This window comes from Propithecus coquereli, unplaced genomic scaffold (genome assembly GCF_000956105.1).
Source record: "Propithecus coquereli isolate 6110/MARCELLA unplaced genomic scaffold, Pcoq_1.0 Scaffold301, whole genome shotgun sequence".
NCBI lineage: Eukaryota > Metazoa > Chordata > Mammalia > Primates > Indriidae > Propithecus > Propithecus coquereli.
In genome coordinates, this window is record NW_012148631.1 from 1,456,594 (window position 1) to 1,470,368 (window position 13,775).

At 53.5% G+C, this 13,775-nt stretch overlaps 1 protein-coding gene across 1 annotated transcript in view; it reads left to right on the forward strand.

The window, feature by feature from the left end:
• Positions 1–9,567, forward strand: part of DOCK2 (dedicator of cytokinesis 2) — a 397,813-nt gene extending 388,246 nt beyond the window's left edge. Inside the window, exons 47-52 of the mRNA XM_012649685.1 lie at positions 2,464–2,601; positions 4,075–4,202; positions 5,178–5,349; positions 6,352–6,472; positions 8,008–8,150; positions 9,035–9,567. Of these exons, the coding sequence (XP_012505139.1) occupies positions 2,464–2,601; positions 4,075–4,202; positions 5,178–5,349; positions 6,352–6,472; positions 8,008–8,150; positions 9,035–9,097 (765 nt within the window). The 3' untranslated portion in view covers positions 9,098–9,567. The remainder of the gene's footprint in view (positions 1–2,463; positions 2,602–4,074; positions 4,203–5,177; positions 5,350–6,351; positions 6,473–8,007; positions 8,151–9,034) is intronic.
• The last annotated feature ends 4,208 nt before the right edge of the window (positions 9,568–13,775 follow it).

The following is a 13,775-nucleotide window of genomic DNA, read 5'->3' on the forward strand; positions in this document are numbered from 1 at the left end:
CAAGGTCTCACTGTCACCCAGGCTAGAGTGCAATGGCATCATCATAGCTTACTGCAACCTCAGACTCCTGGGCTCAAGCAATCCTCCTGCCTCAGCCTCTTGAGCAGCTGGGATTGCAGGCTCACGCCACCATATCTGACTAACTTTTTTAAAAATCTTTGTAGAGATGGGGACTCACTATGTTGCCCAGGCTGGTCTTGAACTCCTGGGCTCAAGTAATCCTCCTGCTTCAGCCTCCTGAGTAGCTAGGACTACAGGTGTGAGCCACCGCGCCTGGTCTTCTTATGATTTTCCATAGTTTGTACCTTCCGTAGTGAGACTCCCTTTTCAACCCTGGTATTGGTTACTGGTACCTTCTGTCTTCTTGATTAGTCTTTTCAGGGGTTCATCATTGTTATGTCTTTTCAAGAACCAACTTTTGACTTTGTCGATCTTCTGTGTTGTAAGTTTATTTTCTTTTTCATTCATGTCTACACTTTATTATTTCTATCCTTTTGCTCCCTTTGGATTTAATTTACTGTCCTTTTACTAATATCTTGAGATGACCATTTAGCTAATCAATTTTCTCTCTTTTCTAATATTTAATACTAAAGCTATAAATTTACCTCCATTTATGATCTTAACTATATCTCACTACTTTTTATATGTAGTATTTCCATTTTTATTCATTTTTATATAAAATCCATCTCTTTTTTCCATGGATGGAGGATCTTTTCTGTTTCTATATATTAATTAAAATTTTTTAAAAAATAATGTTTTCTTAGTCTCTCTTTACGTTTCTTCCAAATTCTTTGGTTTTTCTTTCCTTGCTTCCCTCCCTCCTTCCTTCCCTCTCTCATTCCCTCCTTGCTTCCTTCCTTTTATACTGGAGAATTTTCTCTAATATGTCTGGTGATCCTTGGCAGTCTCTTCATAGTTAAGAGTGGGGCTACATGAAAATGTGTAACCATGAGAGGGAGCCTTGTCAGCTGGGTGGCGTTGCTGTACGGTAGCTGAATGATCCACAAATGTCTGTATCTATGTGGGACCACTCACCTCCTCCAGAGTCGGACCCTTCCAGCTCTGCAAAGGAAGATAATCCCAACTGCTGCGCTGCTGGCCGCTGGGGGATTGGGCAGTGCAGGCCTCGCTATCCAGTGCAGACTTTCCCTTCAACCCCTTGTTTCCTCTGGCTCCTCATCCTGCCCCCTGTTGTGCCTGGTGGCCCTGAGCCCAGAGCTCCTGGTTCTAATTGTTCTACAGGATAAGCCACTTCTTGGGAAGGTGGGAAAATATGACACCTGGCTACAGGTGAAGCAGTGGGCACCTGGCACTCCACCTGCCCCAAGACAGAGCTCAGCCGGCCCTCTGTGTCTGGCCCTCAGCCCACCCAGCTTCCCTGTGGGGCCCAGCAACCCCAGTCCCTGAGCCCCTCCTGGGCTCCTAGAGGCAGGTGGGCCTTTTCTAATCACCAGCTCCCTGCTGTGTTCTGGAAGGACAGTTACCACCCTCCACCCTCCTTCCACCAGCACGTGGTGCGGGGCAGGTTCATGGACGACTCCACGCCTCACGGAGATTTCAGTTTCTCCTTCACCTCGTCATTTCAGGGAGACCTCCAAGAGAAGGAGGCAGAAATACCTTTACGTTACCATCATAAAAGGGTAGGGTTAGGGTTAGGGTTAGGGTTAGGGTTAGGGTTTTTCCAAAATAATTCGTAGTCTACCCCTTTGCACACCTGTTTCTGTCTCCCCAAGGCCACAACACTAGTGTCCTGAGCTTCTCCTTTGAGCGGTGGCCGCCGTGGCTCTGTAGGTCCCCTTGCTGTGTCTGCCACGTAGATAGCCTGCGTCCACCCCCCGCCCACGTTGGGGAATACGACGTTACCTCCCTCACGCCAGTCCCCCCTCCTCCCTCACCTTCCCAAGGCTTGGTCATCACTGTTAACGCTCCCGTTGGTGGGTCAGCTTCGTGGTCTCAATGCGCTCATGTCTTTGTCTGCAGCCGCATAATGTTGGGCCTCCCTGTTGCAAGATGAGGCTGTGCTCACTCCTCCTTTCCCTCTCAGCTCTTCCCTTCCTCTGTCTCCCACCTTCTGGCATTCATACTTTCACTTTTGTGTTGTTAAGAACTTCTTAGGTGAGGCTTTAAGTCAAATCAAAAGAGATTCCTCTCCTGGTCCCACGTTCTGGCCCTCGGTAGATTGTATAAGGGGGTTATTTTCTCAAGCTCGTGGCCTCTGATGGGGAGGGGTCCAGCCCTCCTGTGAGGCAGGGGCAGCTGGAGTCTTCTCCCCCTTCCAGAGCAAACCCCAGGGTTGCGGCTTCCCCTGTTCCCCGTGGCCGGGGACCCTGTGTTCAGGTCTCTGAGGACCTGGAAGCCCTGGACGGATTCTTAGGAGACTGGACTTCAGCCGCCATGACAGGCCGGGTCCCGGGCTGAGGCCGCCGGCCGCCTCTGGCTCACCGTTTACTGTTTTCTCTCCAGATCCCCTTCCTGGGAGCTGGGATTAAGATCCATGAGAAAAGGGTGTCGGATAACCTGCGTCCGTTCCATGACCGGATGGAGGAGTGCTTCAAGAACCTGAAAGTGAAGGTGGAGAAGGAGTACGGTGTCAGGGAGATGGTACGTGCGGTCCCTGTGGCCAGAAGGGGTGCGACGGGGCAGGGTGGGGCAGGGAAGGACGGCGAGGCTGGAGTGGGAAGGGACCTGGCAGAGGGACTTGCCTCCAAAGAGCCAGCGTGGCTGGAGCCATCCAGGGGAACCGTCCTGTAAGCCTAGTCCGTCAAATTCACCCCCAAATAAACTCCAATTGCAACTGGGACTGTGTAAACACCGATTACTCAAAGGACTCTGTAATAATAAAAGCTACAGTGATGAAGCACCTACTGTGTGCCAGGCCTGATCAGAGCACTGGACATCTACTAGGTCATTTAATCCTCACGGGCCTGGGAGGGAGGAATTATTTTAAACCCCTTGTATCTCTTCGGAGGGTCCAGGAGCTGCATAGCCAATGAATGTGGGTCCGAGTCTGCACCTGGTTCTAGTGGCTCAAGGCCAGTGCTTTTGGCCGCTAAGCTCCTTGGCCCAAAGAAGCCACTGGCCTGGTGCTCACAGGGACATCTTCTTTATGCTCTTCCTTATAAAATGGAATTACAGAATGTTAAGACTGTGCAGTCCCATAAAAACCAGCTAGTTTGACCTTCCCATTTTACAGATGGGAAAACTGAGACCCAGAGAGGGGAAGTGAGTTACTGGAGGAGCCTAGAGGTAAACTCAGGTCTTTTTTGATTCAAGGTTTTTTTCCATGAGACAGGTTCTCACTGTCAACACTGTGTGATGCCCCTGCAGTGTCATTCTGATGCAAACTACCTGGAGTCAGGTCACTTTGCACAGGCTGAGCGCAGTCTTAAATTCCTCTTGCTTCAGACACCAGCCACAAGCCCCAAGGTCCCCAGGCCACCACACTTCTGCCCAACTGGTGACAAATTGGCGGGTTCCCACCACCTGCCCAGGTTTGATAATTCACTAGAACGGCACACAGATCTCAGGAAAGCACTATACCTACGATTTCAGTTTGTGATGTAAATCAAGACCAGCCAGATAAAGAGATGCACAGGGTGAGTCCTGGGAAGGTCCCAAATGAGAAGCTTCCATGTCCTCAGGCCGTGTCCCCCTTCTAGCACCTTGATGTATGATACTAACCAGGAAAGCTCACGGGCGCCTGAGTGTCGGAGTTTTTGTTGGGGTTTCACTATGTAGTCACGATCGATTGGATCGCTGGATGTGACTCAAGTCAGTCTCCAGCCCCGTCCACTCCCTAGAGGTTGAGCTGATCTGTCATGGCTTAAAGCCCCCCGTAACCGCAGGGCTGGTCTTTCTGGCCATCCGGAGCCTTCCTGTTAGCGTAAAGTCAGGGACGGTCCAGGGGGTCACCGTGATTAACAAAGACACTCCTGTCATGTGGGAAAAAATTCCCAGGATTTACCTCCCAGGAGCCGGGAATGAAGGCCACATTCTTTACTCTACCGCCACCCACTAGCCTCAGCCATGTGCGACACCCTGCTCAGCCCCACGACTCTGTTCTCTCACCCACAGCCCGACTTCGACGACAGGAGGGTGGGCCGCCCCCGGTCCATGCTGCGCTCCTACAGGCAGATGTCCATCATCTCGCTGGCTTCCATGAACTCTGACTGCAGCACCCCCAGCAAGACCACCTCCGAGAGGTCTGTCTCTGCCCCGGGCAGCCCCCCGCGCCCTGCCTCCCTGGCCCAACCCTCAAACTCCACTCCTGTCTTGTCCAGCAGCCTCCCTTCTGCCTCCCCCTCGCCCCTTTCAAATAAGCCTTTCCCACCTGGAGACTCACAAAACCTCACAACTACCGCAGGAGGCTTAGTGCCGTTCTTAGAGAGTCTTCGGAGGCTCAGAGAGCAGGACAGCTTTTCCCAGGGACCCTGCGGGACTCACCTGCACGCCCCCAACTCCCGGTTCAGTGATCTCTGCCGGCCAGCCATAGCTCCTCACCAGGCCCGCATCCCTCTGGAATGTTCTCACCTCTAACGGGGAGTTCCTTCCCTCCTGAGGAATCTCCTCCCAACCAGGACGAGATGTCCCCAGCGCAGAGCTCCTCCGGCACCACCCACACCCTATTGGGGTCCTCTTCCACTTCCCGGAACCCTCCGGCTCTATCCTGCCCAGCTCAGCTGCTCTAGTAATAGACACCACGAATGATCAGCACGCGCCGGGTGCCAAGAATGTGCTGAGGGTTCCTCGGACTTCATCTCGTGGCCGCTCTGCGAGGTCGCTGCGAAGGCCCCCATTTAAAGAAAAGGAAATGATGACTCGAAGAAGTTTAGAAATTTACCCAGAATCATTCAGCTAAGAAGTGGCAGTGTCTGGATTTGAACCCAAATCCGTATTTTTAATCCATTTTCTCTCCTCCCCACCGGTTTCTTTTTTATGTCTCACCTCCTTCAATTTCATTTTACCATGAATAAAATAAAATAAATTTTATTCACTTCATTGGAATGTTGGCAAATCAATAAATGGCTCCCCAATTCTCTGCCAGGCTAGCTGACCTATCCCTGACAGTGTAGTGACAGTTCAGGTAGCACAAAGGTCCTTTGGCCCCCTGGGTCCCTGCAAGGCAGTTCCACTGAAGCTCTAACCGCAGTTCCCACTGCTGCCCCCTTGCCCTTCAGCTTCGACCTGGAATTGGCACCACCCAGGACTGCGAGAGTGGAGCTGGAGGAGCCCATCTCCCCTGGGAGCACGCTGCCTGAGGTCAAGCTGCGGAGGTCTAAGAAGCGGACGAAGAGGAGCAGCGTGGTGTTCGCTGATGAGAAGTCAGCAGCCGAGTCGGACCTGAAGCGGGTGAGCGGCTGAGGCCAGTTGCTCTCGGACACGGTCGGCAAATCTCTGCTACGTGCCAGGCACCATAGCCGGGGCTTCGAGGCCCTTCTCACTCAAGCCTGGCTCCGTGGTGCCGTGGGGATCCCAGAGGCAGCACCTGGGGAGCAGGGAGGGGAGCGCGTGCTCATACCAGGGATGGCGGGGCCAGACACAGCCAGGATTTGAGCCCAAGCGTCGCACTTCAGAACCTGCGCATGTCCCTTCTGCCACCACAGGGCTTTAAGAGGCTGGGGAGAGTAGCCAGCCTGGTAAGGGGCCGGGTGTTCCTGCAGCCCTCAGCCCTCTGTCCCCAGCCCCAGGGCCTTTCTAACCACTGACACCTCAGACTCCACCACCTCCTCCTTTGTCCCCGGAGCCCAGGCGGGAATGAGGAGATGGAATCTCACCGCCTTGGCTTCGAGAGTTTTGTTCTTGTAAACTAATAACTATTGAGTAATGAATTTGATGTCAGACAGCCCTGGGCTCAAGCTTAATTTTCCCCTGAAAAGAAATTTGTTGAAAATGTTCTGGGTCCCTGGGAGGAGGACAGGGATTATCTGTCCTGGCAAGGGAGGGGTGCCAGATGAAAGGGCAAAGAACCAGCCAAGATGCCTTCTGGGGTGGACAAAGGACGCTCCACAAACCTCCTGGTGAGCCCCAGAGGCTACTCTTGCCCAGGGGGAAAAGGATGGAAATGTCTTCTGTGTTTCACAATGCTAGGGGGCACCATTCACACGATAGCCTAAATGAATGCCCCCCCATACCTCTGAAGTTGTATAGTATGCAACGTGTGCAACCATACACGGCAAGCTGACATGGAATGTTATAAAACAAAATAGATGAACTTGGAGCTGGGTTCATAGAAATGATGGCAAGCCCTTGTCTCTGACATTTCAAGAACCAGATCTGCCTCATGCTAAGCCTCTCTGGTGTGTGTGTGTGTGTGTGTGTGTGTGTGTGTGTGTGTGTGGTGTATTCATCCAGCTTTCCAGGAAGCATGAGTTCATGAGTGACACCAACCTCTCGGAGCATGCGGCCATCCCCCCAAAGGCATCCATCCTCTCTCAAATGAGTTTTGCCAGCCAGTCCATGCCCACCATCCCAGGTATGTGCCCTGCCACCACCAGCATGGGGAATGGAGGTAGTGCAGGCCACCAGCCCGGCGGGTAGAGGATGGATGGGGACCATGTCTACACAGTACGGCAGACCAGGCGTCCTGAAGGTGAGAGGCTCTGCTCACAGCCCCCATCCTCTGATCTCTGTCCACACCCACCCTTCTGTGGGTAAAGCCATCCCGGCAATCTCCACCCAGGGCTGGGGTGGAGGCTTGCTGTCCCGCTGGCCCTCGGGATTCTCTGGGCATTCGTTTGTCACACCAGGTGGCCCTGCATTCTTAGTTACCCAGGCCTCCCAGGGGCCAGAAGTCTGCGCTTGGTATGTCCCTAAGACCTATGGCTCCTTTTTAGACCTGAAAGACTATTTCTGGATTTATGGAAATTGCCACCACATCTTATAGCTGCAGGGTGTTTGGTGCATAGAGCTACCTGTCCCCCACCCCTCATCACACACTGTCCCGTGAGGAGGTGAGCAGGACACAGCTACTGTTCCTAGCTCACAGAGGGGATCCTGAGGCCCTAACGGGGGGCATGGTGTCCGAGAGCCCCCCATCTGGCCCCCAGCAGGTCCTCAGCATCTGCTTCCTGTGCCAGGCTCTCTGTGTCGAGGCATCACAAGGGAGCAGGACAGGGCTGGTGCTGCCCCCGTGGACTCGGCAGGCAGATCGCAGGGAGGCCACCAGCTGTCCCCGAGTGCACGGGCTGCACTCCTTCATTATTTCATTTGCCCCACTGCACATAATTCTGAAGTAGATAATGTCATTCGCCCCATTGTATAGATGAGGAAACCGAGGCACCTAGACTATCAGTCTCTTGCCTGTCACTGGCTAGTAAGTGGTGGAGGCTGAGTTCAGACCCAGGCCCTCTGCCCTGGAACCATGTCCCTGCCCCCTGCCCCGGTGGACCACGCGGGGTAGCCGGTACACAGCTATGGCGTTGAAGTGAGTACAAGCCATTTCCCTCGCGTCCTCTCAGCAGGGGTCACATGCGTTGGAGGTCTGGGCCTCTGCTCCAATTTTATCAATGTCAAAACCAGCAGTCAGAGAGGTAGCTCACTTTTCGGGTCTCTGTAAAATTCCAAGCTGGGGCTGTAACCACCAGGCTCCCTGGCCCTTCCACCAGGTGACACCTGGGTTGGAGACTCTTTCCCCACTGCCCCTGGCCTTTGGGGAAGATGAGAAATCCAGGGTGGTGGTGCTGGGTGTGGAGGAAGAGCAAGCTCACCCTGTGTCCCCGCCTTGGGCAGAAGGCTCTGTGTTTCTGGGAAGTCGGCCCTTGGACCAGGCTTTGACTGGGGGCCAGGAGGCCAGACCCCTGTCTGCAGGGCTGGCAAGCTTCACCCAACAAGGACAGCTTCCACACCCACTGGCGAGGCAGGAAGTAGGCCGCCTGCTTCCCTCTTGGCACACAGGACGTGTGATCCTTGGATGCTGGCTGTGTCCCCAGCCATCTCCCGTCTGCCTCCCCCGAGGCACCGCCTCTCCTCCACCCACCCACTCAGGCCCTGTCTCCGCTCTCCTTCCAGCTCTCACGCTCTCGGTGGCCGGCATGCCTGGGTTGGACGAGGCCAACACATCCCCCCGCCTCAGCCAGACCTTCTTCCACCTCTCAGACGGCGACAAGAAGACGCTCAAGCGGAAGAAAGTCAATCAGTTCTTCAAGACGATGGTGAGGACCCAGACAGGTGGGAGGAAGGGAGGATGTTGGCAGGGGGAAGGGAAGAGAGTGGTGTGGAGAGGGAAGAAGATGGGGGTTCGCGTGTTGTGTGTGTGTGCACACGTGGTCACTCCCGAGGAGGCGTGGTCGGGGGGGCCTGAGGTCTGGGACTGTCCAGTACTGCCCAGAGTGCAGTTCTCCTCTGGGCCCCAGGGCTCCTCTGACCAGGACTGACCTAGCGAGGGATGTGCAGGGCCCCTGGGACCTCGCACCGGTAGGTAGCCAGCCCTCGCCTCAGTCGCCCCTCGTGCTCCCACGCGAGCCACGGCGGCCGGCTGGCTTTGGAAGCTGAAAGAGCTTTTTCTCTTTGGAAGCACTTTCCTGTTCAACTTATATCCCAAAATCCTACAAATTAAAGGTTAGTTTCCAAGCACTGACTCTTCAGGTCTCATCTCTTATGGTTACTCATCAGTCTCTGCTTAGGATCAAGAAGGTACCATGGCCCTTCTGATCCTCAAGATGATCTTAACCCAGAACTGCGCTTCTATAAAAATCTCAAGTGTGCTGTGAGTCAGGCACCACGCTGAGCACTTCCCAAACATCGTTCCTTCTGACCTCCCACTCTCCGGACGAGGCTTGGTAAGGCGCAGAGCTCAGTAAGCGACGTGCCCAAGTTGCCCCAGCTAGTGAGGGGTCCGCGAGGCAGCAAAGCCTGTGTGGTCCACGGCCTAGGTCTGCGTCTCTGGCCAAAGTCAAGGTCACGGCAGCTCACGCTCACTGGGCTTTGGGCAGGCGTCAGTGTCAGGGCCTCGCGATTGAGACTGGAAGGCCCCGCTTTGGCGCTCGTGACAATCCCATCTGGTATTGTGCTTTTGTTTATTCTCTTCTCCAAAAAGCTGGCCAGCAAGTCGGCCGAAGAAGGCAAGCAGATCCCGGACTCGCTGTCCACGGACCTGTGAGATGCTGCTGACCAGGGCAGCGTGGGGGAGCCAGGGAGGGGAGTTTCCAGAAGAGGAGACATCGAAGCCTCAGGGAGGGGAGGCTGTCCTCATCAGTCATCCTCACCTAGGGGAGACAGAGGGACCGATCGGGTCCCAGAGCTCGAGTGGTGACAAGCCCAGCGTCACCTGGGGAGTGGCCTGGCTGGTGGATTCTTGGACCGTGAAGGACCGGCCAGAGCACCTTCCCTCAGTCTGCCCTCCCCGGCAGCCCAGGCACGGCTCGTTGCAACCCGGTCTCCTAGGTATAAGGAGCTGTGCTTTCATTCCATTTACTAAGTCCCAGAACTTAACAGAAAAGCCTTTTAAATATTCTTTTTTATTTTATTTTAGGTTAACAGTTTTGTACTTTGCATTTTTAAATACAACCAACCAGTCTCTCTTCTTGCTGTTAATCTCTGAAGTGTTGCTGTTTCTTACTGACAATAAAATGGTTTGCTCAAATAAGCCTTGTTGCCTATTCTTTAGCTGAACCTGTTAGCCCAGGACTGGACGGGGGGCTCCCCGGGAAGAAGGCAGGCCGGGGCTGCAGCGATATGAGGGAGCCTGGCACTGGCCTTGCCCTGTGCCAAATTTCCCCACCTCCTTTATGCTACCCCCAGAGTCTTCCCCGTGACTCTGCTTCCTTGGGGGTAGAACCCTGGGCTACCAGGATGCTGGGAACATTGGCCTGGAATCTTCCTAGTGGGTCTCAACAGTGGAGAGTGTCATACTACCTTTCTCTGCAAGAGAGAAATGGCAACACCACCCAAGCCTGGTCACCCTAATAAAGACCCTAACCAATTGCTACAGAGTTAGGAAAAGAGGGGTTTCAGGTCCCATAGATTCATGGTCCAGCCCTTGGATCTTGTCGCCAGGTCCGAAGTGGTGGCTTTCCTTGGTGGAATCCACATGTTTCTCCAGTGAGGCCCTCGGGAAGTGAGGGGCTCTGGCAGGCATGGACAAGAGAGGGCGGGAGCAGAGTCCCACCACCACAGCCCGGGGGAGCAGAGAGCTGTGCAGGAAAGGGGTCTCGGCAGGAGGCTGAGGACTCCATTTGGGAAGGAAATTAACACCGGGTGGATGTAGAGCATGGTGGCATGGTGTTCAGAACTAGAGCCACCTAGAGACTCTAGGATGGCTCATTTAGAGGCCGAGTCCTGGGGTACAGTGAGGGTTGAGAGACGAAGGTGATAGCAGCCCTGACTGTCTCTGGCGTGGTGCTACAGACATGACAAGAGTTAACTTCCTAAACCTTGACAGCAGCCCTAGGCGGTAGGTACGATTGTTACTCAGATGAAGAAGCTGGGGCGCAGAGGCCCGAAGGGACCCGAGATCATACACGTAGTACATGGAATGGCTGGGTTCAGACCTGGGCAGCGGGGCAGGGAGGCTGGCTCCTGGCCACCGTCCTCCATCGTCTCTGGAACACCTTAGTGCGTCGGATACCCTGAGTCCTGGTAGCCTTTGTCTCTCTGGTGGCCTCTGTGTCCCCTCTTCAAGCCTGGTCCAGCTTCCACTTTCCTCAATGGTCCAGAAAGTCCTGCTGTGGTTGGGGTTTTGGCTCATCAAAGCCCTCTGGGCTCCCTGGGGTGAGTAGGCGGCCCCTGAAGGATTGGGTCAGGCTGAGTGCACTGTCCAAGGGGAGTGCACGTGGGCAGAGGAGCCCCGGGGAGCTGAGGAACTGGACCCCTGGGCACCTTCCCGGCTTCCAGAAGATGCCAGAGCGCCACTGCCCTCTGTTGCGTCTGCTACCCCCTTTTTCCCCTTTTCCTCTCCACATTGTAAGTTTGAGCTTCTCAGGCCCGCTTTTTCTCTCAGTGCGAACTAACAAAATCCCAGCATTTAGCCTTGAAACGTAAGCCCTTCCAACTACCAATGGAGGGGAAAATACTCAATGAGGAAAAGAAAATGGTTCTCCCTTTTCCCACGAGCACAGAAAAGCAGAGACAATCCTATGCCTTGAAACCACGGAGCCCTGTAAAACACCCACACTGTGTCCTGGGAAGCAAAGCTGGAACCTCCACAAATTCTGCGGCTTTGATTGATCTCCTCCCTGAACAACATGTGGCCCCAGTAATATTTTTGGAGTTCCATTTTCTGAAAACTATCAATATCTGGGAGTTTTCTTATTAAGTCTGAAGGGGACAATTAGCACCTCCCTCTTTTCCCACATAAATGGAGCAAAAGTTAAACCCAAGAATTCTTATTTAAAGAGTTTGAGAGTCAAATTTCATTTCAGTTAGGACTGTCCTCAGGTGGGTGACCCACTCTGCACTTTGCCACAAGGATTCCAGATGCTGCCATTGCAGGGCAGTCACGACTGCAGTAGTAAGAATGACAGCAAACAATAGCACAGCTGTGTAAGAAACGATGGTGATGTAGCACCTCTCGTAGTCTCCTGCATAGAGCTGGAACCCATTCTACTAAGTATCCCAAGAATGGAAAAATAAGCACCACATGTACTCACCATCAAATTGGTTTCACTGATCAACACCTAAGTGCACATACAAGAATAACATTTATTGGGTGTCAGGCAGGGGGGGAGGCGGGGAGGGGATGGGTATATGCATACACAATGAGTGCGATGCGCAGCATCTTGGGGATGGACACGCTTGAAACTCTGACTTGGGGGGGAGGGGGGCAAGGGCAACACACGTAACCTGAACATCTGTACCCCCATAATATGCTGAAATACAAAAAAAAAAGGAAAAAAAATAGCACGGCTGCCATTCACCAGACACTTACTGTATACATCCTTTCGTCAAATCCTCATACCAGTTCTATAAGAGAGATACTAGAATCCCAACCACATCCAAGCAAAAACCCAGGACTGGGGAGCTGGTGATGTGCCCCTGTCACCTAGGAAGGGGCACGGCCGTCTCTGTGCACTCCAAGCCTCGTGATCTTAACCCACACGTGCACTTTCTGCCTGTGACCTCGGCTCAGTGGCAGACTCTCATATCACAGCCACACTTGCTTGTAATAAGGTGTCCTCTACAAGGCCAACAATGGCACCTAGGACAAAGGAAGGTAGGGGACAGGGGTTTGGCACAACTGTCCTTGTACCACTGGCTGTTTCCTTATTGTAAGCGAGGTCTGTCCCAAACAGACTAGTAGTGTCACGGAAGGCACATGCCTTCAGAACTCCCGCAGGGAAGAACACTGGATGGGATGAAGGAAGGCTCCATTTTGTATGTCTTCCATTCTTGATGCTGTTTTATGGGACCGTTAGAGATCACTTCATCCAACCCTCTCATTTTACAGAGTTAAGTGACCTCTCCAAGGCCACACAGCTGTCATCAGCAAGACCTGACCTGGCTCCAGGTTGGATTGGCTCTAAGCCTGGTCTCCTTCCAGGTAATCCCCTCTGTGGAACTCCCTTGCCTTCTCTTTAAGCACCCAGGGGCCCCTTGCTCTCTGTTTTCAAGACAGAGCCGATATCTGCCATTCACACTTTAGTTTGATTCAGAGCACCAAGTTCCCTTTTCCTTAAGGGAGGGACATTTTTATCCCTATGTCTAAGGGTGGAGTGAGTCCTCCTCCTTTCTTCTAGATTTTCAGGCTTATGTCAGCAAGTAGGAGAGAAATCAAGAGAAACAATGGCCTTCCCAGCATCTCAAATCAGGCTGGGCTCTGTCCTCCGGACATTCCAGCCTGGAGTACATCTGTTTGACGCTCCTGGCTGAACCCTGAGTGCCTCTGTCTCCCTGTCATAGCTCCAGTTCCCTAGCAAGCAGACCCTCAGGCAGCAACTGAATGCCCATGCTCTTCTGGGGCTGCACGGGGAGAGGAAGCAATGGAAACTGGGGTCTTACCTGTGCTGGCCTCTGCTTCACAGCAAGCCACAAAGAGATGCGGCTGGTTGGGCAGCCCTGAGCAGGATGCCTTTGAACAGGGCACATGGGGAAACTTGTCCCGGCAGAGTCTATGGAAAGGAGGAAGGACAGGGAATGTATCTGCCCAGCGTGCCTCCTATGCCAGCCTCCTGTTTCTCACTGGTCACAGCTCACCCTATTGAGGGGAACACATCATCTAGCCCTTCCAGCAGCTGCTTGGGAAGTCAGATCCCACACCCTACAATGTGGCTTTCTGTCCCAGTGCAGGATTTGTGAGAGAAACGAGCAATTTGGGCCATAAGCCGGTTGCTTTGGCTCTGCAGGCGTGGCAAAGGGGAAGACCAAGCATCCCTGGATAAGCAACTGGCTGGCCCCACCCAGGTGGGAGGATTGCATGGGCCGCGTACCGTCAGTTGGCTGCAGTGGCTGCCAAGGCAGTGTGGGCAGCTGAAGGCCTGGAAACCCAAGCTATCTGAACACTCTGAAGGGTATGAGATTGCCCGATACATGTGGATCCTCACATGCCTCCCATTATGTCCCGCTCCCATTCTAGCAGGTGGATCTTCCAGTCTTTTGTGAGAAAAAGACGTGCTTCCTTTCTCCTTACCCAGTAGAGGATGGCCAAGTCCAATCGGTCAGAGTCCATTTCAAGGCGGCAGCCAGTTGTGATCTCCCACACAATGTAAGGCAAGAAGGTTTGTGAAACAAGCTACGGTGGAGGCTGCAACTGGACAAAAACTATAATGGATATTTGTCATCTCCTTCTTCCACCACCAGTTTAGGTTTCCCTGACCCACAGCTAGCACTTCCTCTGGTCTGGG